At 38.4% G+C, this 22,736-nt stretch overlaps 1 protein-coding gene across 17 annotated transcripts in view; it reads left to right on the top strand.

Annotated features, from left to right (window-relative positions):
- Positions 1-22,439, top strand: part of ZNF182 (zinc finger protein 182) — a 97,923-nt gene extending 75,484 nt beyond the window's left edge. For 2 of the 17 annotated variants that reach the window (XM_081567395.1, XM_081567391.1), the window contains exons 4-7: positions 7,972-8,018; positions 14,815-14,947; positions 15,258-15,353; positions 19,561-22,439. In XM_081567395.1, coding sequence (XP_081423521.1) covers positions 14,914-14,947; positions 15,258-15,353; positions 19,561-21,191 — 1,761 coding nt within the window. In that variant the 5' untranslated portion in view covers positions 7,972-8,018; positions 14,815-14,913 and the 3' untranslated portion in view covers positions 21,192-22,439. Of the gene's footprint in view, positions 1-7,971; positions 8,019-13,603; positions 13,637-14,782; positions 14,948-15,257; positions 15,354-19,560 lie in introns of all 17 variants that reach the window. The other 15 variants (XM_081567392.1, XM_081567390.1, XM_081567386.1 and 12 more) reach the window with 12 other exon arrangements.
- Positions 22,440-22,736: the final 297 nt, after the last annotated feature.

Raw genomic sequence — 22,736 nt, 5'->3', positions numbered from 1 at the left:
CACAAGACTGCCCCACCTCCCAACTTAAGATGCCGGTCAAAAGCCCAGTGCTTATCACCTGTGCTTCTGTGCAACCAGCTATTGATCAGAGCTTCCCTCTTCGAGTTAGATTCATATGCTGCAGTGGCTCACAGAACTCAGGGAAACACTTTTCCCAGTTTATTAAAGGATATGTTAAAGGATACAGATTAACATGCAGATGGAAGAGATGTGTTAAAGGCAAAGTATATGGGGAAGAGCTTCCATACCTTCTCTAGGTCCAGGTGTGTCACTCCTAGCACCTCCATGTGTTTACAATTCAGAAGCTCTCTGAATCCAGTCCTTTTGGATTTTTATGCAGACAGGGAAGCCTGGCATGCTGCAGTCCATGGGGTCACAAAGAGTTGGACACAACTGAGCAACTGAACCGAACTCTTTACATAGGCATGATTGATTAACTCATTGGCCATTGGCTTTGTTGTTATTTATTTAGCAATTGACTTTTGATTTAACCTCCAGTCCCTCTCCCCATCCCCAAGGTTGGGGGGGTGGGAGTAAACCTTCCAGTCCTCTAATCATGTGGCTGGCCACCAGCTCCCCCTCCTTAGGTGGGCTCCTAAAGTCATCTCATTAACATACCAAAAGACACTTGATTGCTTTCCTCCCTTGAGATACTCCAAGGGTTTCAGGAGCTCTTTCTGCCACAATTTGGGAGCTAAGACCAAAAATGGATTTCTTATTATGAATCACAATAGCACATTAGGTCATGAAGATTTTCTCCTATAATGTTTATAATTTTAGGTTTACTCAAGATTTAGACTCAAGATCCATTTTATGTTAATTTTTATGTAAGGCGTAAGGATTAGGTCATGGTTCATAATTTTGCAAACGGATTTCTATTTGTTCTAACCCCCATTTTTTGAAAGGACCATCTTTTCTCCATTGAATTGATTTTATGGTTTTGTCAAAAATCAGTTGGCCATATTTGTGGGATCTATCTCTGGACTGTCTTCTGTTCTATTGATCTGTGTATCTAATTCTCCGCCAGTACCACACTGTCTTCATTACTGCAGCTTTATAATAAGTCTTGAAATCAAGTAGTATGACTTCTCCAACTTTATTCTACCTTTTCAACATTTTTTGGCTATTCTTGTGCCTTTGTCTTTATATGTACATTTTAGAATAATCTTGTTTACATGTCTAAAAATGATCTTGCTGGGATTCTGATAGGAATTGAGTTAAACCTATAGATCAGTTTGGGGAGACTTGACGTCTTTATTATGTTGTGTCTTCCAGTCCATGAACACAGTATTTATTTACCTCTGCATTTATTTATTTAGATCTTCATTTACTGACTCCGTCAACATTTTGTAATTTCAACATACAGATTCTATATATGTGTATCAGTCTGCTCAGGCTGTCATAGAATGCCACAGACTTGGTGGCTTAAACAACAGAAATTTATTTTTTCACAGTTCTGGAGGCTAGAAGTCCCAGATCAGAGTTGGTTTTTGGTGAGGACATTCTTCCTGGCTTATAGCCAGCTGCCTTCTCACTGTCCTCACATAGTCTTTCCTTTGTGCATCTGCAGAGTGAGAGGGAGCTCTGGTGTTTCTTCCTATTTTTAGGACACCGATCCTGTTGGATCAGGTCCCACTCTTATGACCTCATTTAACCTTAATTACCTTCTTAAAGACCCTGCCTCCAAATACAGTCACACTGGGGGTTTGGGCATTCAACTTAAGAATTTTAGGGGGGGCACAGTTCATTCCACAACATGGCATGCTTCATTTTTTAAGCCACTATAAATGGTTTTGTTTTTAAAAGTTCAGTTTCAAGTATTCATTGCCAGTATATAAAAATATGATTGATTTTTGTTTGTTGACCTTTGCTATGTTCTGGATGTTTGTGTGCCTCCAAACTTCACATGTTGGAATCCTAATGCCCAAGGTCAGTGATAGTGTTAGGAGGTGGGGCTCACTCTTCTTTATTTATATCATTAATACAGAATTTTAATTTTTATGGATTTGAACTTTTTCAGTAGATTATAATCTGTTATAATTGTCATTGTTTATTTTGCTGCTACTTGCCCCTGAGTTATCCAGGGGGATCCCCTAGCTGGCTTTTGTGTCCTTTTGTCACATCCTGATACTTTTCTGAGCACTACCTTCAGTCAGTCAGTCAGTTCAGTTGCTCAGTCGTGTCCCACTCTTTGCGACCCCATGAATCGCAGCACACCAGGCCTCCCTGTCCATCACCAACTCCTGGAGTTTACCCAAACTCATGTCCATCGAGTCGGTGATGCCATCCAACCATCTCATCCTCTGCCATCCCCTTCTCCTCCTGCCCCCAATCCTTCCCAGGATCAGGATCTTTTCCAATGAGTCAACTCTTCGCACGAGGTGGCCAAAGTATTGGAGTTTCCGCTTCAACATCAGTCCTTCCATTGAACACCCAGGACTGATCTCCTTTAGGATGGACTGGTTGGATCTCCTTGCAGTCCAAGGGACTCTCAAGAGTCTTCTCCAACACCACAGTTCAAAAGCATCAATTCTTCGGCACTCAGCTTTCTTCACCGTCCAACTCTCACATCCATACACGACCACTGGAAAAACCATAGCCTTGACTAGACGGACCTTTTTTGGCAAAGTAATGTCTCTGCTTTTAAATATGCTATCTAGATTGGTCATAACCTTCCTTCCAAGGAGTAAGCATCTTTTAATTTCATGGCTGCGGTCACCATCTGCAGTGATTTTGGAACCCAAAAAAATAAAGTCTGACACTGTTTCCACTGTTTCCCCATGAAGTGATGGGACCAGATGCCATGATCTTAGTTTACTGAATGTTGAGCTTTAAGCCAACTTTTTCACTCTCCTCTCTCACTTTCATCAAGAGGCTTTTTAGTTCCTCTTCACTTTCTGCCATAAGGGTGGTGCCATCTGCATATCTGAGGTTATTGATATTTCTCCTGGCAATCTTGACTCCAGCTTGTGCTTCATCCAGCCCAGCATTTCTCATGATATACTCTGCATGTAAGTTAAATAGGCACGGTGACAATATACAGCCTTGACATACTCCTTTTCCTATTTGGAACCAGTCTGTTGTTCCATGAGTGCTGACATAATAAGATGTTCCAGCTTCCATCTTTTACTTTTCCTACCCCAGGCCTAGAATCAGCCATTTCTCCAAGCAGCACTGGTTCCTGTTAGTAAATAATTATATATAGAAATAAAAATCTGGGTGCTAGGTGTGCTCATTGCTGTTGGAGCATCATTACTTCTAGGTCTTTTCAGTGAACCGTGTCTCTGTATGTCTGTGTATACACACACATACATACATGCATAGTTTGAATTTGTGCAATATCCCAGGAATCTTCCTAGACCTCTCTTACTCCATATTTGCATCTCGCTTCACCAACAGTGACAGCACTGGCTCCTAGCATCAATATATTGATTCATTTTCTTAGTCTTACAATATACAGAAGATAGAATCAGAATTCCTACACACCTGTGAAAAATCAACCTATTGAGTACAGTACACTAATTGTTTGCATGCCTTTTATACCGAGGATATGTAATCAAAGTACTCTGTTTAGAAGTTATATGAATTAATTTTTCCTTTTGATTTTTTTCCTATATAGTGTGGTTATGTTATTTATTTGGTATACAGTTAGGTTCATTTTTTCTGTGTGTATTCCATTTTGATTTTCTTTCCATCATTGTTGATTTAACTTTATCCTTATCTTTATACTATATATAAAATGTTAATATGATTTGAAGACAGAAATATATACACAGAATTGTCACCTCTTCCTGTACCTAATACCCAATTCTCATTCTACCTTGGAGATAACCAGTCTTGTTAGTTTCTGATTTATGCTTATAACGTTTCTTTTAAAAAGAAGCAGATAAAGGTATATTTTAAAAATTTCCCCTTTCAGTTCAGTTCAGTTGCTCAGGCGGGTCCAACTCTTTGCGACCCCATGGACTGCAGCACCCCAGGCTCCCTGTCCATCACCAACTCCTGGAGCTTACTCAAACTCGTGTCCATCGAGTCAGTGATGCCATCCAACCATCTCATCCTCTGCCATCCCCCTCTCCTCCCGCCTTCAATCTTTTGCATCAGGGTGTTTTAGTGAGTCAGTTCTTCACATCAGGTGGCCAAAGTATTGGAGTTTCAGCTTCAACATCAGTCCTTCCAATGAACATTCAGGATTGATTTCCTTTAGGATGGACTGGTTGGATCTCCTTGCAGTCCAAGGGACTCTCAAGAATCTTCTCCAACACCAGAGTTCAAAAAAGCCTCAATTCTTAGGCGCTTAGGTTTCTTTATAGTCCAACTCTCACATCCATACATGACTACTAGAAAAACCATAGCTTTGACTAGACGGATCTTTGTTGGCAAAATAATGTCTCTGCTTTTTAATATGCTGTCTAGGTTGATCATAGCTTTTCTTCCAAGGAGCAAGTATCTTTTAATTCCATGGCTGCAGGCACCATCTGCAGAGATTTTGGAGCCCCCCAAAATAAAGTCTGTCACTATTTCCATTGTTTCCCCATCTGTTTGCCATGAAGTGATGGGACTGGATTCCATGATCTTAGTTTTCTGAACGTTGAGCTTTAAGCCAACTTTTTCACTCTCTTCTTTCACTCTCATCAAGAGGCTCTTTAGTTCTTCTTCACTTTCTGCTATAAGGGTGATGTCATCTGCATATCTGAGGTTATTGATATTTCTCCCGGCAATCTTGATTCCAGCTTGTGCTTCATCCATCCCGGCATTTTGCTTGATGTACTCATGTGATGATTTCCCCTTTCATATTACTCAAAAAGGTAGTATACTTTATTTATAGACTCTTCTGCACTTTGCTTTTTCCCTTAACAAGATATCCTGGAAATTGCTCCATGTATGTCTACAAATATTGTCCTCATTCATTTTAATTGAGATATGATTGACATATTACATTAGTTTCAGATGTACAACATAATGATTCAATATTTGTGTATATTCCAAAATGATCACCACAGTAACTCTAGTTAACATTCATCACCATAGTTACTCATTTTTTTCTTGTGATGAAAACTTTCAAGATTTATTCTGTTAGCAGCTTTTAAATATACAATACAGTATTATTAACTGTAGTCATCATGTTGTGCATTAACATCCCCAGGACTTACTTATAGATATTTTATAACTGGAAGTTTGTACCTTTTGACCACCTTTATCTATTTTGTCTATCCCCACCCATCACCACCTGCATCTTGTAACTACCAATCTGTTTTTTTGTGTCTGTGAGGGTTCTTTTGTTTGTTTGGATTCTACATACAAGTGAGATCATATGGTATTAACTTTCTCTGACTTATTTCACTTAGTATAATGTCCTAAAGTCCCATCTATGTTGTCAAAAATGGCAAGAGCTCCTTCTTTTTTATGGCTGAATAACATTCCATTTGTGTATGTGTGTCTTATCACATTTTCTGTATCCGTTCATCCTTCAATGGACACTTAGGTAAAGTCCATGTCTTGGCTATTGTAAATAATGCTGCTGTGAACATGGAGGTGCATACATCTTTTCCAGTCAGCTTTTTTGTTTCCTTTGAATAAACAGCCAGGAAAGGAATGGATGGATCATATGATAATTCTATTTTTAATTTTTTGAGGGACCCCCCCCATACTATTTTACCTAATGGCTGCACCAATTTACATTCTCACTAACAGTGCGTAAGGATTCCCTTTTCTCCACATCCTTGCCAACACTTAATAGCCATTCTGTCAGGTGTGAAGTGATAGCTTATTGTGGTTTTGATTTGCATTTCTCTGCTGAAGAAAGCTGAGCGCCGAAGAATTGATGCTTTTGAACTGTGGTGTTGGAGAAGACTCTTGAGAGTCCCTTGGACCGCAAGGAGATCCAACCAGTCCATCCTAAAGGAGATCAGTCCTGGGTGTTCATTGGAAGGACTGATGTTGAAGCTGAAACTCTGATACTTTGGCCACCTCATGCAAAGAGTTGACTCATTGGAAAAGCCCCTGATGCTGGGAAGGATTGGCGGCAGGAGGAGAAGGGGACGACAGAGGATGAGATGGTTGGATGGCGTCACCGACTCGATGGACATGGGTTTGGGTAAACTCCGGGAGTTGGTGATGGATAGGGAGGCCTGGCGTGCTGCGATTCATGGGGTCGCAAAGAGTCAGACATGACTGAGTGACTGAACTGACTGAACTGAACTGATGATTAGTGATGTTGACCATTTTTTCATGTGCCTGTTGGCCATCTGAATGTATTCTTTGGAAAAATGTCTCTTCAGGACCTCTGCTTAGTCTTGTTTTGATTTAAAAAAATGTTTATTTATGACTGGGTCTTCATTGCTGCACCTAGGCTTTCTCCAGTTTCAGCCAGTAAGGGCCACTCTCTAGTTGTGATGCATGGGCTTCTCATTTCAGTGCCTTTTCTTATTGTAGAGCAGGGGCTTTAGTGCAAGGGCTCAGTAATTGTGGTGCATGGGCTTAGTTGCTCCACAGCATGTGGGATCTTCCCAGTCCAGAATCGAACACATGTTCCCTGCATTGGCAGGCAGACTTAATCACTGGACCACCAGAGAAAACTCCCTGCTTATTTTTTAATTGGTTTTTTTTGATACTGGTTTTTTTTTTTTGATACTGGGTTGTGAGTTCTTTATGTATTTTTGATATTAACCCTTAATTAATTTATATGATTTGCAGATGTTTTTTTCCTGTTTGGTAGGTTGTTTTTTCATGTTCTTGATGGATTCCTTTGCCGTATGGAAGCGCTTTATTTTTATGTAGTCCTCTATTTGTTGAATTTTGCTTTTGTTGCCTTTGCTTTTTGGTGTTAATCATTAAACCAATGATTTTTTTATTAACCAAAAATATCATTGCTGAAACTGATGTCAAGGAGCTTACCACCTATGTTTTATTCTAGGAATTTTATGGTTTTGGGTCCCATGTTCAAGTCTTTAAACCATTTTGAGTTAGTTTTTGCATGTAGTATAAGATAGTGTTCCAGTTTCATTCTTTTGCATGTAGCTGTCCAATTTTCCCAACAGAATTTATTTTAGAATTTATTGAAGAGGCTATCTTTTCCACATTGTATATTCTTGGCTCCTTTGTCATAAGTTAATTGACCATATATGCATGGGTTTATATGGAGAAGGCAATGGCGCCCCACTCCAGTACTCTTGCCTGGAAAATCCCATGGACGGAGGAGCCTGGTAGGCTGCAGTCCATGGGGTCTCGAAGCGTCGGACACGACTGAGTGACTTCACTTTCACTTTTCCCTTTCATGCATTGGAGAAGGAAATGGCAGCCCACTCCACTATTCTTGCCTGGAGAATCCCAGGGACGGTGGAGCCTGGTGGGCTGCCGTCTATGGGGTCGCAGAGTCAGACACGACTGAAGCGACTTAGTAGCAGCAGCAGCAGCATGGGTTTATTTCTGGGCCTTCTGTTCCATTGATCTATGTGTCTGTTTTATGTAAGTATTTTGATTACTATTTTGATTCAATCAAATCAAGCTATTTTGATTACTATAGCTTTGAATACAGTTTGTTTATAATTACAGAGTGTGATGCCTGCAGCTTTGTTGTTCTTTCTCAAGATTGCTTTATCTATTCAGGGTCTTTTGTGACTTTTATATGAATTTTAGGATTGTTCTATTTCTGTTTCATTCATTTTTTCAGCTGCATAGTATTCCATTAGTGGATGTACCAGTTTGTTCATTCATTCTCCTATGTATATGTGAATTTTGGTTGTTTCCAGTATTTTGCAATTAAGAATAATGCTGGGGACTTCCCTGGTGATCCAGTGGCTAAGATTCTTCACTCCTAGTGCAAGGGGCCCTGGATTGATCTGTGTTCAGGGAACTAGATCCCACATGCCACAACTAAGACCCAGCACAGCCAAATAAATAAATAAAATTTTAAAAAGAATAATGCTGAAATGAAATGTATTGTGCATAAGTTGTTTCCTTTTTGCTCAGGTATATCTTCTATATGAATTTCTACAAGTGGCATTACTGACCAAAGGGTAAATACAATTGATTAGATATTGCTAAATTCCCTTCTATATGAGTTATACTGTTTTATATTCCTACCAACAATGTATGGTAGTGCCTTGTTTCTCTGTGACTGTACCAATAGAGTATGTTGTCTGGCTTTTAAATTTTTTCCAATCTGCTAGGTAAGAAATCGGAGAAGGCAATGGCACCCCACTCCAGTACTCTTGCCTGGAAAATCCCATGGATGGAGGAGCCTGGTAGGCTACAGTCCATGGGGTCGCTGAGAGTCGGACACGACTGAGCGACTTCACTTTCATTTTTCCCTTTCATGCACTGGAGAAGGAAATGGCAACCCACTCCAGTATTCTTGCATGGAGAATCCCAGGGATGGCGGAGCCTGGTGGGCTGCCGTCTATGGGGTCGCACAGAGTCGGACACGACTGAAGCGACTTAGCAGCAGCAGCAGGTAAGAAATGGTATCTCTATTTAGTTTTAATTGCCATTTCTATTATTATGAGTAAAGTTGAATATAATTTCATATATTTAAGAGATATTTTTATTTCTCTTGTCAATTGTCTTATGTTTTTTGCCTGATTTTCTGTCAGGTATCTGTCCTTTTTTCCCCTTGATTTTCAAGAGTTCTTTATATGTTAAGGATATTAATCTTTATCTGTGATATATGTTATACCGGTCTTTATTTGTGATATATGTTGCAACAAATTTCACCCCTGCTTTGTCCTCAGACTTACCAAAGTGTTTTTATATTGTATTTTGTGGTTATGTTTATTAATCTTTTATTACATCTGGATTTTTATTCATAGTTAGAAAGTCTTTCCCTGTCCCTGGTGGCTCAGCAGTAAAGAATCCTCCTGCAGTGCAGGAGACTTGGAGGAGATGTGGGTTTGATCCCCTGGAGAAGGAAATGGCAACCCACTTCAGTATCCTTGCCTGGAAATCCCCATGGACAGAGGAGCCTGGTGGGCTACAGTCCATGGGGTCGCAAAGAGTCGTACACCACTGAGTGAGTAAACAACAGCATCCAGGTTATATGGACATTCACCCATGCTTTCTTCTAGTACTTTGTTTAGTTTCATTTTTTTTTTTTTTTTACATTTAGGCCACCAATCCATTTGGTGTTTATACCTTATGCAATGAGGTGTGGATCCAATCTAGTCTTTCCAAAATGGCTTTCGAGTTAACTCAGCACCATTTATTAAAAAGTGGTTCTTTCAAACCCTGTGCTTTGATAGAATGCCTGTATCAAAATATGTTTTGGTATCTGGTAGGGCTGCTTCCTCCCTGACAGTTTTTCTTTTCCAGAAATTTTCTAGCTATTCTTACATGTTTATTTTTTAATATGATCTTTAGTACTACCTTGTTTAGTACCATTAAGAAGCTTGTGTTGTAAATTGGGATCACATTAAATTTATAAATTAACTTAGGGATAACTGCATCTTTGTGACTTTGTGTCATTCTATCTATGAAGAGTTTGACAACTCTGAAGTTAGAGAAAACTGTCCTGATCAGAGACCACCCTCACTTCTGACACCACTTGCAAGTTTGGGGGTCCCCAAGGTCACTCTTAGGTTTGACAGTTCACTGGAGGAAGTGAGAGAACTCACTGAAAGCAGTAATACTCATAGCTATGGCTTGTTACTGGGAGAGGACACAGGTTGGAACATACCAAAGAGAGAAGTATATAGGGCAGATCCCCAGAAAGTACCAAACATGGAGCTTCCATTTTTCTCTCCCCATGGAGTCAAGATGCATGACTTTGTGTAGTTGGTATTGATGTGTGGTAGTACACATGGAATTCTGTCAACCAGAGAAGCTCTTGGGAGCCTCAGTGTTCAGAGTTTTTAATTAGGGCTTCATTTTATAGGCATGATTGTCCATGTGGCTGCTTGCTCTCTCCAGCCCCTCTGGGAGTGACCCAAAGCCCCCACCCTAAATGATATGGTTGATCTTTCTGGTGTAGCCAGCCCCAACCATAAATTGCATCATTACATTATCCATGGTGATCCAAGGCCCATATGCAAAACATACATTCTGTCCTTCCTTCCAGTCCAGTCCATCCCTCTATCCTTTCTTTTCTTCCATTCCAGTTTGCCTTTTCTTCCTTCCTTTCCTTCTTCCTGCCATTCCTACCTTCCATTCTAATCCTTCCTTCATCCCTTCCCTCCTTCCTAACTTATCTATCAGTATTTATCTATCTTTGGTTATTTTGAGGAAATTATCATTTATTCAAATCTGTTGTTTTTATTTATCAGGATTGGGTATTGAATTCTGTTTCAATATTTTTGTATTAGCATTTCTTATATTAGTTATATTCATATAAGTTTTTTCTTTAGGTCTGTTTAATGGTGATTTATGTTAATGAATATTCTAATATTGAACTATCATTGTATGGCTGGAATAAATCTTAATTGGTCACGATGTATTATTGTCTTAATGTGGATCTATTGTTTGCTTATGCAGCTGACTTTTGAACAAGGTGGGTTTGAACTGTTCGGGTCCATTTACATGTGGATTTTTTCACTAGTGAGTACTACAGTACTACACAGTCCTGTGGACTTGGTTGAATCGACAGATGTGGAAGAACCTCTGATATGGAGGGCCAATATAAGTTATATGTGAATTAACCCTCAGTTGTTCAAGGATCAACTGTATTTTATTTAGGATTTTTGCACTGTTGTTCATAAGTGAGATTAGTCTGCATTTTCCTATTTTGTACAATCTTAAATGAGTTTATATGTCAATTTTACATTCAATTCATGTAAGAATTTGGAAGCTTTTCATTTTTCTATGCTCATGAAGAATTAGAGCAGTTAGTCTTCTCACATCTTTTGTGAGCGTAAGTCCTATCCTGGGCATGTGTGTGGCTTTCTACCTTTCCCTGTATGTGGGTATTTTTGAATATCCTAACTTCCCACAGAATCTCAGGCCTTAGGCAGTCTGTTGTCTGTCTGGACTGTAATCTTTGGCGCTAGGCATCTATGGGTTGTTAGTTTGCCTTGCAGTCTTTTAGAGCAATGCCTACTACTTTTTGGCCTGAGTTCTGAGTTAGGCGAAACAGAGAGGAGCACCTCACATCAGTCTTTCTGGTTAAGACTCTGAGTTTTCACTGCTGAGGGCCCGGGGTTCAGCTCCATGGCCTGGAACTAAAATCCTGCAAGCCACATAGTGTGGCCAAAAAAAAAAAAATCACCTTATGTCTATGCAAGGATAGAATAGTATCTACATATATACTATTTTTTCAAGACTTTTTCTTAATATTTTCTGTATTTCTAGGGCACACAGTTAATCTGTGAGTTTTTCAAATTGTTGCAAATCTCCAAAAATTTTCCAATATATTGAAAAAAAATCTGCATATAAATGGACCTATGTAGTTCAAACCTGTATTGTTCAAGGGTCAACTATATATCCCCTTTGTAGTTAACCCCTTGCCACACCCTGGCCCCTGGTAATCACTGATATATTTTTGGTCTCTATAGTTTTGCCTTTCCTATGATATAGAAATGAAATCATATAGTATGCTCAGATGGTAAATAATCTGCCTGCAATGCAGGAGACCTGGGTTCAGTCCCCAGGTCAGGAAGATCCCCTGGAGAAGGGAATGGCAAACCCACTCCAGTATTCTTGCCTGGAGAATCTCGTGGACAGAGGAACCTCGTAGGCTACAGTCCATGGGGTCACAAAGAGTCGGATGTGACTGAGCAACTAACACTACTACTACTATATAGTATGTAGCTTTTTGAGTCTGGCTGCTTTCACTTAGCATAATACATTTGAGGTTCACTCATGTTTTTGCATGTATCATTAGTTATTTTATTTTTATTGTTGAGTTGGATTACATTATGTGTATTACAGTTTATTCATTCACAGGTTGAATAACATTTGAGTTATTTACATATTTTGGTGATTACAAATATAGCTGCTTTATAAATGTTCATGTACAGGATTTGGGATTTACATAAGTTTTCATTCCACTTGGGTAAATATACCCGTGAGCTGGATTGCAGATACTAGGGAAGTATATGCTTAACTTCATTAAGAAACTGGAAAACTGTCTTCCAAAGTGTCTGTGCCACTTTGCATTTCTATCTATGATAAATGAGACTTTGTTTATTCCACATCATCACCAGTACTTGCCATTGTCCTGTTTTTTCCCATTCTAATACGTATGTAGTGGTAGCTCATTGTGGTTTTGATTTGGTTTCCTCATGGGTAATGATGTTGAGCATCTTGGTATGTGCTTATTTGCCACTTAACTTTGATAAAGTATGTCTCTTGGCTTTTTTTTTTAAGTTTTGAGAGTTCTAGTTCTTATGTATTCTCAATACAACTTTTTTTGTCAGATGTACAGTTTGTAAATGTTTTCTCCCATTCCATGGGTTTTTATTCTTTTAATAGTGTCTTGAGTTTTGGTGTCACATCAGAGAAATACTTGGCAAATCTAAGGCTAAAAAGATTTTCTCCTGTATTTTATTCTAAAAATTTTGTAGGTTTAGATTTTACATTTAGGTTTGTGATCCACTTTGAGTTAATTTTTATATATGTTGAGTTAATTTTTATATATGTTTATATATATATAAAACATATTTTATATATGTTGAAGTTCTTTTTTTTTTGCATATGAATAGTCAGTTGTTCCAATACCATTTGTTGAAATGGGAACTCCCATTTTCCATCGAAGTGTCTTTGCACTTGTCAAAAATAATTTTAAGTATAAAGGTATAAAATACATCTAATTATAACATACATGAAGTATGGTTTATAAGTGTACAGCTTGATGAATTATGACAAAGTGAACACCCTGTGGAGCCACTCCTGGAAACAAGGTCAAGATGAGGACATAATCAGGACCTCCAAATCCCCCTTAATGCCCTCTTCCAATCAATACCAGCCCCAAAGGTAACCACTGTCCTAACTTCTAACAGCATGGATTAGGCCTGCCTGTTCTCTTACTGTATATAAACAGAATCATGCAGTATGAGCTCTTCTGTGTTTGGATTCTTTTGCTCATTAGTACATCTGTGACATTCATCTGTGTTGGATATGCAGTTGTAGTTCATTCCTTTTCATTACCACATAGTATTCCTTTGAAAGATTGTGCCACAGTTTGCCCATTGTATTGCTGAGGGACATTTGGGTTTTTCCCACAACTTAGCATTAGAACTACTCCTCCTGTGAACATCCTTGTACTTGTTTTCTAGAGTACATGTGCCCGATTTTCTCTAAGGTGTATACCTAGGAGTAGAATTGCTGGGTCATAGTATTGGCAGTCATTGACTTTAGTAAACAATGCAAACTGTTTTCCCAAGCAGTTATACCAGTTTTTACATTCCTGTTAACAGTGTGTGAGAGTTCCCAAGTCCACACAGTTTTATGGCATTTTGATCATGTAATTATAATGTTTCTGGTGAGTGCCAAGTGGTGTCTCAATGGGGCTTAAATTTTCATTTACCCGAGTGCTAATGGGGTTAAGTACATTTTCTTATGTTCACAGAACATATGTCCATATGTTTTTCTTTTTAGTATTCACATCTCTTGTCTATTTTTCTGTGCTATTTGCATTTCTTTTGATTTGTAAGGGTTGTTTTATATGTTCCAGATAAGAACCCTTTATCACTTATGAAAGCTGAAGGTAATCTCTCTATCTATACTTACCTTTTTATTGCTGTATACAGCAATATTCTTTTTTTTTTAATTTTTGGTATGCATTTTAAAATTTTTAGTTTTTTTGGCTGTGCTGTGTCTTTGTTGCTACCCATTGGGCTTTCTCTAGTTGCTGTGCATGGGCTTCTCATTGTGGTGGCTTCTCTTGTTGTAGAGCATGGACTCTAGGCATGCAGGCTTCAGTAGTTGTAGCAGGTGGGCTCTGTAGTTGTGCACAGGCTTAGTTGCCCTGTGGCATGTGGAATCTTCCTGGACAAGGGATTGAACTATATGGATCTTTGTTGGCAAAGTGATGCCTCTGCTTTTTAATACACTGTCTAGGTTTGTCATAGCTTTTGTTCCAAAGAGCAAGCTTCTTTTAGTTTCGTGGCTGCAGTCACCGTCTGCAGTGATTCTGGAGCCCAGGAAAATAAAATGTTACTGTTTCCAACTTTTTCCCCATCTATTTGCCATGAAGTGATGGGACTGGATGCCATGATCTTCATTTATTGAATGTTGAGTTTTAAGCCAGCTTTTTCACTCTCCTCTTTCACCCTTATCAAGAGGCTCTTTATTTTTAGTTCCTCTTCTCTTACTGCTGTATTTTTAATCTTGAAACATATATCTTTTCCTTTATGAGTAGTGCTTTTCATGTCTTGTTTTTGATTTTCCCTACCTTAAGCTTACGAAAACATTTTCCTATAGTATTCTCCAGATACTTTATTGTGTTACTTCTCATATTAGATTTACAATTTACTTGTAGCTGATTTTTGTGTATGGTGAGAGTTAGGGGTTAAATGTCATTTTTTTGGTCCACATAGATATCTGGTAACCCATCTATGTTTATTTGAAAATATCATCCGCTCTTCACTATTCTGCAGTTTCAACTTTATCATTACTCAGGTATCCCTACACATTTGGATTATCTTTTTAGTTCTACTGGACTATTTGTCTATCCTAATACCACATTGTCTTAAATATTCTATTATTTAATATAATAGTTTCTCAGCCATGACTTGTGATTCCCCCCCCACCAAGTAGGTCAGTAACTTGACAGACATCCTGTATTGTCATCATCGTGAACTGGGAACCCAAACAGAAGTTCCCTTAGATTTATTCCATCCTTCTCATTCAGTGGTCAGCATTTTCAAATAAAAGAATATACAGTTACAGGGACTCGTGACATTTGAGGATGTGGCTGTGGATTTTACCCAGGAGGAATGGCAGTACCTGAACCCTCCACAGAGGACCCTGTACAGAGACGTGATGCTGGAGACCTACAGCAACCTGGTCTCTGTAGGTAAGGATGGCTTTCTCAGGTAATTTTGCTATTTATGATTACTCTGTCCAACAGACTGCCTTTTCCTTTCTCAAGTTGGAAACTTGTTAGGCCTCTGAACTATAGGAGAGTTGGACATTAAATTCCAAGGATCAGAGTTCCTTTCCCCCCTTTGCTTTCCTGACAAGGTGTTTGGGAACTCAAAACCCAGGTGAATTGGTTTGACTACTATTGTGTCAAGTGATACATCCCTTGTACTGCCCCACACTCCACCTTCCTTTTTCTCAGAATCTCTGAAGACCAAGGATGTATTGCTTTCATTTCTCATTAGCAGGGTATCATGTTACCAAACCAGATCTCATCCTCAAATTGGAGGTGGAAGAGCGATGCCTGCCAGAAGGAGAAATTCCAATTTGGAGCTTTCCAGGTAAGTGGCATTGACCCAGGCTATGGGGGCAGGAGATCCCAGCTTGTCAGTCAGGGGTGAGGGCCTGTGAAATGACTTTCAGGAATATCTCAGGGATGTTTTATGGAGGACAGGGATATCAACACCTAAGACCCTAAGACTAACACCTTCTCCCCTGTTCTACACCCACCAGGCCACTATCCTTAAGTTGGTGCTCACCCATAAGTTTCTGCACAGTCCCATTTCCCTGTAATACAGGTGTCTTATAAGTGCCAGCCCCCTGGCCCCAAGCCCTGCCTCTTCTGTTGTTCTCATTTCCCACTGCTCATCAGAAGCCAGGCCCACATTAGTCATAGGCCTAGGCACTAGTGGTCTAATTCCAGATTGGATTACCTGATTCTATCCAGTTTAGATATTCCTATCAGATTTGGTCTCCTAAAGCATCTTGATTCTCTTTAAAAATATCTTTATTAAGATATAATACACATATAATAAAATTCATGCTTTTGAAGTGAAACTCAAAAACTCAGTGATTTTTAGTATATTCACAGAATATTCTATCTAACTCCACTATCTACTTCTAGAACATTATTATCACCCCTCAAAGAAACTCCTGTCCTTTATCAGTCACTCTCCATCCTCCAGCCCCCATCCCTTGGCAAGCACTAATCTACTTTCTCTCTCTAGTTTTGCCTATTCTGGACATTTCATATAAATAGAACCATACAAAATGTGGAATTTTATGTCCAGTTTCTTTCATTTGTATGTTTCAAGATTCATTCATATTGTAGTATGTGTCATCCCTTTTTATGGTGGGATGATATTTCATTGTATGGATATTCCACATTTTGTTTATCCATTCATCTGTTGATGGGCATTTAGGTTATTTTCACTTTTTCTGTATTAAATATAATGCTGTTATGAATATTCATGCAGAAGTTTTCAAATGTATATTTTCATTTCTTGTGATTATATACATAGGAGTGGAATTGTTAGACTATATGATAACTGTTTAACATTTTATGGAACTGCCAAACTCTGAACATCCTGTTCCTCAAAATTTTTTACCCAGTGGTTTTACTGTTCACTGATGATTCTTGCCTGAATCAATTACAGTAAGTCCCCTACATATGAACAGATTCCTTTCTGAGAGTGCATTTAAGTCCAATTTGTTCATAAGTCCAACAAAGTTAGCCTAGGTACCCAACTAACACAATCAACTATATGGTACTACACTGACTTACGTGAGTGGACATGTGAACACACACTGGCATCTTTTGAAAGTTCAAAGGTTCATATGTAGGGTGCTTACTGTATTACTAAGATGGTTGGAAAAACTGCATTTTCTATCATTCGTTCTAAATTTGTAAGTTGGCACTTTTAAGGACTTTCCTTCTTTGTTGATTAGCTGGAATACTTCCATAAAGAGGGATTGCCTTCCATCTGTTACAGTTGACTCTTGAACAACATGGGTTTGAAGCACGCAGGTCCACTTTTATGCCTTTTTCAATGCTAATAGTACCGTGCTAAACAATCTATGGTTGATTGAATCCACAGATATGGGACCACAGACTTGGAGGAGGAACTGCCTATATGGAGGGCCAATAAGTTACAATTGGATTTTCAACTGTGCAGAGGGTCAATGCCCTTAACCCCTGTGTTGTTCAAGGGCATTTGAGTATATATGAGTTACATATATTTTTCCATTTATTTACCAGTTTTCAAAATGAGTTGGTTTTGTTGCATAATTCAAAGGTGCCTAATACGTCTTTTTTGAGTATCATTTATGGACTTATGGATTTAAACACTTTTATGTTTTGATCCATTGCCTTATCCTTATTATAAATCAAACTGCTCCATCTCTGGCCAGTTGATTCCCCTTTAAGTTGGGTCCTGAGTCTTTGGTAGCTTTCTTGCTTTCTGTTGTTACAAGATATTCCAGGCTCATATTATGTATTTCCTGTACCTGCCCTGAAATCAGCCATTTCTCCAAGGAGCTTTGGTTCTTTTTAATGGTAAATAATGTTTCGTGACCACAGTTTGGATGGTAAGGAATTGTTTTTTAGGCTTTTTTTTTTTAGTTGACATAGCTAGGAACTATGTAAAAGATTTTTTAAGAGAAAATACATCATGTATTCAAATGTATATTTCCAAATCAAATTCTGGACTTAAAAGATTTTTAATTTATTAATTTTACATCTGATGGTAGTATTAGTATTATTCTGAGAGTGCTGAATGCGTACAGTGGGTTGATTCAATTGAGCTAATCATGTTGGTGCCATTAAGAATCAAGAATTTTTAGCATGGTTGTTAGGAAATACAGAATGAGTTGATACTTTATTTTCAGTTTTGCTTTATGATTATATAAAATATTTGTAAAATATTTACTTGATTCCAAAATCAAATCTAGAAAACAATGTATATTCGAAGAAGTCCAGCCTCTTTCCCTCTCCATCCTACTCTTTCCTTTCCTTACCCCATAGGTAACCATTTATTAAAATTTAAATTTATCCTACTGTTTTTTATAGTATGAGCCTATATTATTTTAAATATATACTTAATATTTGTTTTCTTCATGGAAAAATGGTAGTCTACTGTGCATATTTTTATTTATCTTTTTTCATTTAATTCAGGAACATGTTAAATATCCTGAGACAGTCCTTATTTCTTTTTATAGTATAATAATTCTTAATCATAACAGTAGTAGCTATTATTATAGTAGCAGTTGTTCTAGTAAATATTTGAAGTGCTATACATGCCCTATTATAATTAATTTAATCCTATAGACATACATTTTGGTGGATACTGTTACAATTCCTGTTTTCCAGATGTGAAAGTAAGACACAAATAGATTAGCTAATATGCCTAAGGTCACAGAACATGTAAAAGTCTTATCCAGGATTTGATCCTGGGCTAGAGAACTTACAGCCCTAGCCACATGTGCTGTGTTGCTTCTTACTACCTAAGGAGGTCCAGATTCAGCAGATCCTTGGTGTAGCTTGGGTCCCATCAAATGTATTTTGTGAAAATTTGTCTTTATGATGTTCATGCCCAGTTAAGAACTAGTGCTTTACTATAGAAAGAAAGGAAATCACAGGAAGAGAAGCCACAGCTGCATGATCCATTTTAAAATCCAGTATTAAACTCTTAAATGTTGCTGTTAAATCTAAGTGGTAGTATGAGTAGTTACTGTCCTCTTCTTTCAGCTCTTCTGTATATTTGAAATTTTTCATATAAAATTTTAGGAAAAGGTGAGAAGAAAATTAAACTACAAAAAATAAAAATATATGTGCAAAAAGTATTTACTGACCAAGATACCGTTGACTTTAAGACACACCACTGAGAAAGAAAATTTGCCACCAATTAATGACATGACATTGATTGTAAGGTGAATCTGGATTCAGTGGTATTAAAATGTGGAGTAATATGCATCTTGTAATTGATGATATATTAAAGGCAAGGCTTTGTGATTTTAGCTGTCTAAATGAGTGGTACAGATAACTACTTTAAAAGTTAATGTAAGTTAAAGTTATATAAGAAGATCAGAATAAGCTTTTTTTGAAAAGACTAAACTGCTTCTTGAAAGTTATCTAGATTATGAATATAGCAAAACATGAAGGACTGGGCTATGTGGGTGATGAAACATGAGGAAGGATTTGGATTAACAACAGATGTAGTTTTTAGTGGAAATAGTATAGGCAAAAGTAGAAGTTGGTATTGGAGAACTGTGAATGCAAACTTGGATGAATGCAAAGATCATTAGGCTGAATGCAGAAATCCAAATTCAGCAAAGATCATTAGGTTTCTTTTTCTAAGGTTAATTATTCTGGATCTTTCTCTCATTTACTGAAAATGTGGATTTCAGGATTGTTGGAAGATTTGAGTCCACAAGTCTCTCTCGCAGTGTTGCATTTCTATCTAGGTGGAAGTAGTATATCAGGAATAGTTAAAAGAGTTCATATGATAAACGAAGATAAAGGGTGATAAGGTCCCCAGAGTGATATAAAAGTAGAAGTAAGAAAGACAGAAGTGTTAGGATAAGATTGTTCTTGGTAACAAAAAGGCTAGCAAGTGGGAGTTAAGTAAAAGAACAGGATTTGATGGTCAAGATTCTTTCTCCAGGAACTCTGATAAAATGACGTATCAGTATCATATGGCAAAATATTTCTAAAGAAGGTCCATTCCATAATGTCAAAGTATAAATGTGGTTTATTGTACTTCTTTCTAGAAGAAGCCTGCCAAGTTGATGAACAGATTGAGAGACAGCATGAGGATGACCAAGATAAATATCTGATGCAAGTTGGATTCCCTGACAAGAAAACAATTACCAGTAAGAGTGGCCTAGACTATAATGAACTTGGAAACATACTTTATCTGAGTACAAACCTTTTTGCTTCAATACAAAGGCCCCATAAATATGAATCATTTGGATATAATATGGTAGATAATTTAGACTTATATAGTAGAAGTTCTGTGGGAAAGAAATATGACAATGGATGTGCAAAATTATTCTTCCATTCTGAGTATGAGAAAACAACTCCAAGAGTGAAACCTTATGGATATAAAGAGTGTGGGAAGACACTCAGGCAAAAGAAGGGTCTTAGTCTGCATCAGAGAATTAAAAATGGAGAGAAACCCTTTGAATGTACTGCATGTAGGAAAACTTTCAGCAAGAAGTCACACCTCATTGTGCATTGGAGAACTCATACAGGAGAGAAACCCTTTGGATGTACAGAATGTGGAAAAGCTTTTAGCCAAAAATCTCAGCTCATTATACACCTGAGAACTCATACAGGAGAGCGACCCTTTGAGTGTCCAGAATGTGGAAAAGCTTTCAGAGAAAAATCTACTGTCATTATACATTACAGGACCCATACAGGAGAGAAACCTTATGAATGTAATGAATGTGGAAAAGCCTTCACTCAGAAGTCAAACCTCATTGTCCATCAGAAAACCCACACAGGAGAAAAAACTTATGAATGCACCAAATGTGGGGAATCTTTCATACAGAAGCTTGATCTAATTATACATCATAGTACTCATACAGGAAAGAAACCCCATGAATGTAATGAGTGTAAGAAAACTTTCAGTGATAAGTCAACTCTCATTATACATCAGCGAACTCATACGGGAGAGAAACCTCATAAATGTATGGAATGTGGGAAGTCTTTCAACGAGAAGTCAACTCTCATTGTGCATCAGCGAACTCATACAGGGGAGAAACCCTATGAATGTGATGTGTGTGGGAAAACTTTCACCCAAAAGTCAAACCTTGGTGTACATCAAAGAACTCATTCAGGAGAGAAACCCTTTGAATGTAATGAATGTGAGAAAGCATTCTCTCAGAAATCCTATCTCATGCTACACCAGAGAGGTCATACAGGAGAGAAGCCCTATGAATGCAATGAATGTGAAAAAGCATTTTCCCAGAAATCATATCTCATTATACATCAAAGAACACATACAGAAGAAAAACCCTATAAATGCAATGAATGTGGCAAAGCCTTCAGAGAAAAGTCGAAGCTCATTATACATCAGCGAATTCACACAGGAGAGAAACCCTATGAATGTCCTGTATGTTGGAAAGCTTTCAGCCAGAAGTCACAGCTCATAATACACCAGCGAACACACACAGGAGAGAAACCCTATGCATGCACTGAGTGTGGCAAAGCCTTCAGAGAAAAATCAACGTTCACTGTTCATCAGAGAACTCATACTGGAGAGAAACCCTATAAGTGTACAGAATGTGGGAAAGCCTTTACTCAAAAATCAAATCTTATTGTACATCAGAGAACGCATACAGGAAAGAAAGCCCATGGGAAAGGCCATTCTTGGAAGTCCAAGCTCATTGCACACTAGAGAGTTGATGGTGCAGTTGTGTTCACTGAAGGACATTTTTGTAAGTTTGATTAAACATTTAAAAAGTACATTCTGACTTCTGGTTTAAATATAGGGAGTAAAGTCAGCCCTTTTTTTCTTTTCATCTCAGTCTTCACCCAGAAGCTGCAAGGAGAACAGGAAAGACTTTGACAAAATTAGGAAATAGCTGAAAACAGATGAGAGAGCTGCCAGAGGCAGAGGAAATCAAGCACCAGTGCAAGGAGATTTCAAAGGCTAGAGAGGAGTGGTCAAGGCTGCAGATGTGAGATAGCACTGGTAAGGACTCTTAGCCAAGTTTTAGGGTATACCCTGAGTGCAAGACCATATAGATACATAACAGTGGTAACAGAGCATGGGCAGGTGGGACGTTTCCTCGACCCATATGGAAGTCTCAGGAGAGACAGGCAGGGGCCTCAACAAGGAAGTGCTCAGACAAGCCATATTTGCAGAAAATAGTCTATACTTGTGAGAGGAGCAGTTGGTAGGGGTTGGGGAAAGAGAAGGGAGTGTTCTTGTGAAGAACCCAACAGCTGCCCCTATTTACTGACTCTGGAGAAGTCTGAAAGAACTACCAAATGGAAAAAAAAAATTCCAGTTGGAAAAGCTCTGATCTGCCTAGAACATGGCCTCATTTCTTCCCCTACATGAACCTCCAGCAAACAGCAAGTCCAGGAAAACTTACTCAAGGAGGAATGATTCCAAAGAACCAAAACCAAAAACTCACATGGCTTTTGAGCCAGCAGTTCCACTTCTAGGAATGTATATACTAATGCATGTACCAAAAGACAGACATACAGAGGTATTCAGTGATGTACTTTTTGTGAAAACAAAAGGTTGGAAGCTTTCCACATGGCTCCTAAAATCCTGGAATGTTCATACAGCAACCTTTCAGGTAGACAAAAAAAAAAAGGTAAAAGAAAACTTGGACACCATTTGTGTAGTGATGTGGGATGATACCAACATACATTATTAGGTGAGAAAAGCAAGGTGCAGGATAGTGAGAATACCATTTGTATATAAAAAGGAGAACAAATGGTAAATACATAATTGAGTGTATATGCATAAACTATCTCTGGAAAGATACACAAGAAGCTGGGAACCCTGATGACCTCTGGGAAAGGGATGGGGAAGTGGGTGGCTGGAGGGAAAGAATTGGGAGTGAGACAACTTTTGAAAATTGTACTATGTGGATGTACTACCTTCTCAAAAAATAACTTTTAAACAACACATTTTGTCCTGTTATTGTTCAAGGAAGTCAGATTCCAGATACAGGATTTTGTAACATTTAAATGTAGATATGCTTAAGGTGGAGCTTAGGGCTTCCCAGGTGGCTCAATGATAAAGAATGTACCTGCCAGTGCAGGAGACAGGTTTGATCCCTGGATTGGGAAGATCCCCTGGAGTAGGAAATGGCAACCCACTCCAGTATTCTTGCCTGGGAAATCCCATGGACAGAGGAACCTGGTGGGCTGCAGTCCCTGGGGTGGCAAAGAGTTGGACACAACTGAGCATGCCATACAAAAC

The sequence above is a fragment of the Giraffa tippelskirchi genome, chromosome X (assembly GCF_054371585.1).
Source record: "Giraffa tippelskirchi isolate mGirTip1 chromosome X, T2T-mGirTip1v1.2.pri, whole genome shotgun sequence".
Classification (NCBI taxonomy): domain Eukaryota; kingdom Metazoa; phylum Chordata; class Mammalia; order Artiodactyla; family Giraffidae; genus Giraffa; species Giraffa tippelskirchi.
Note: the sequence above shows the minus strand (reverse complement) of the source record. Positions and strands in the feature narration are given on the sequence as shown.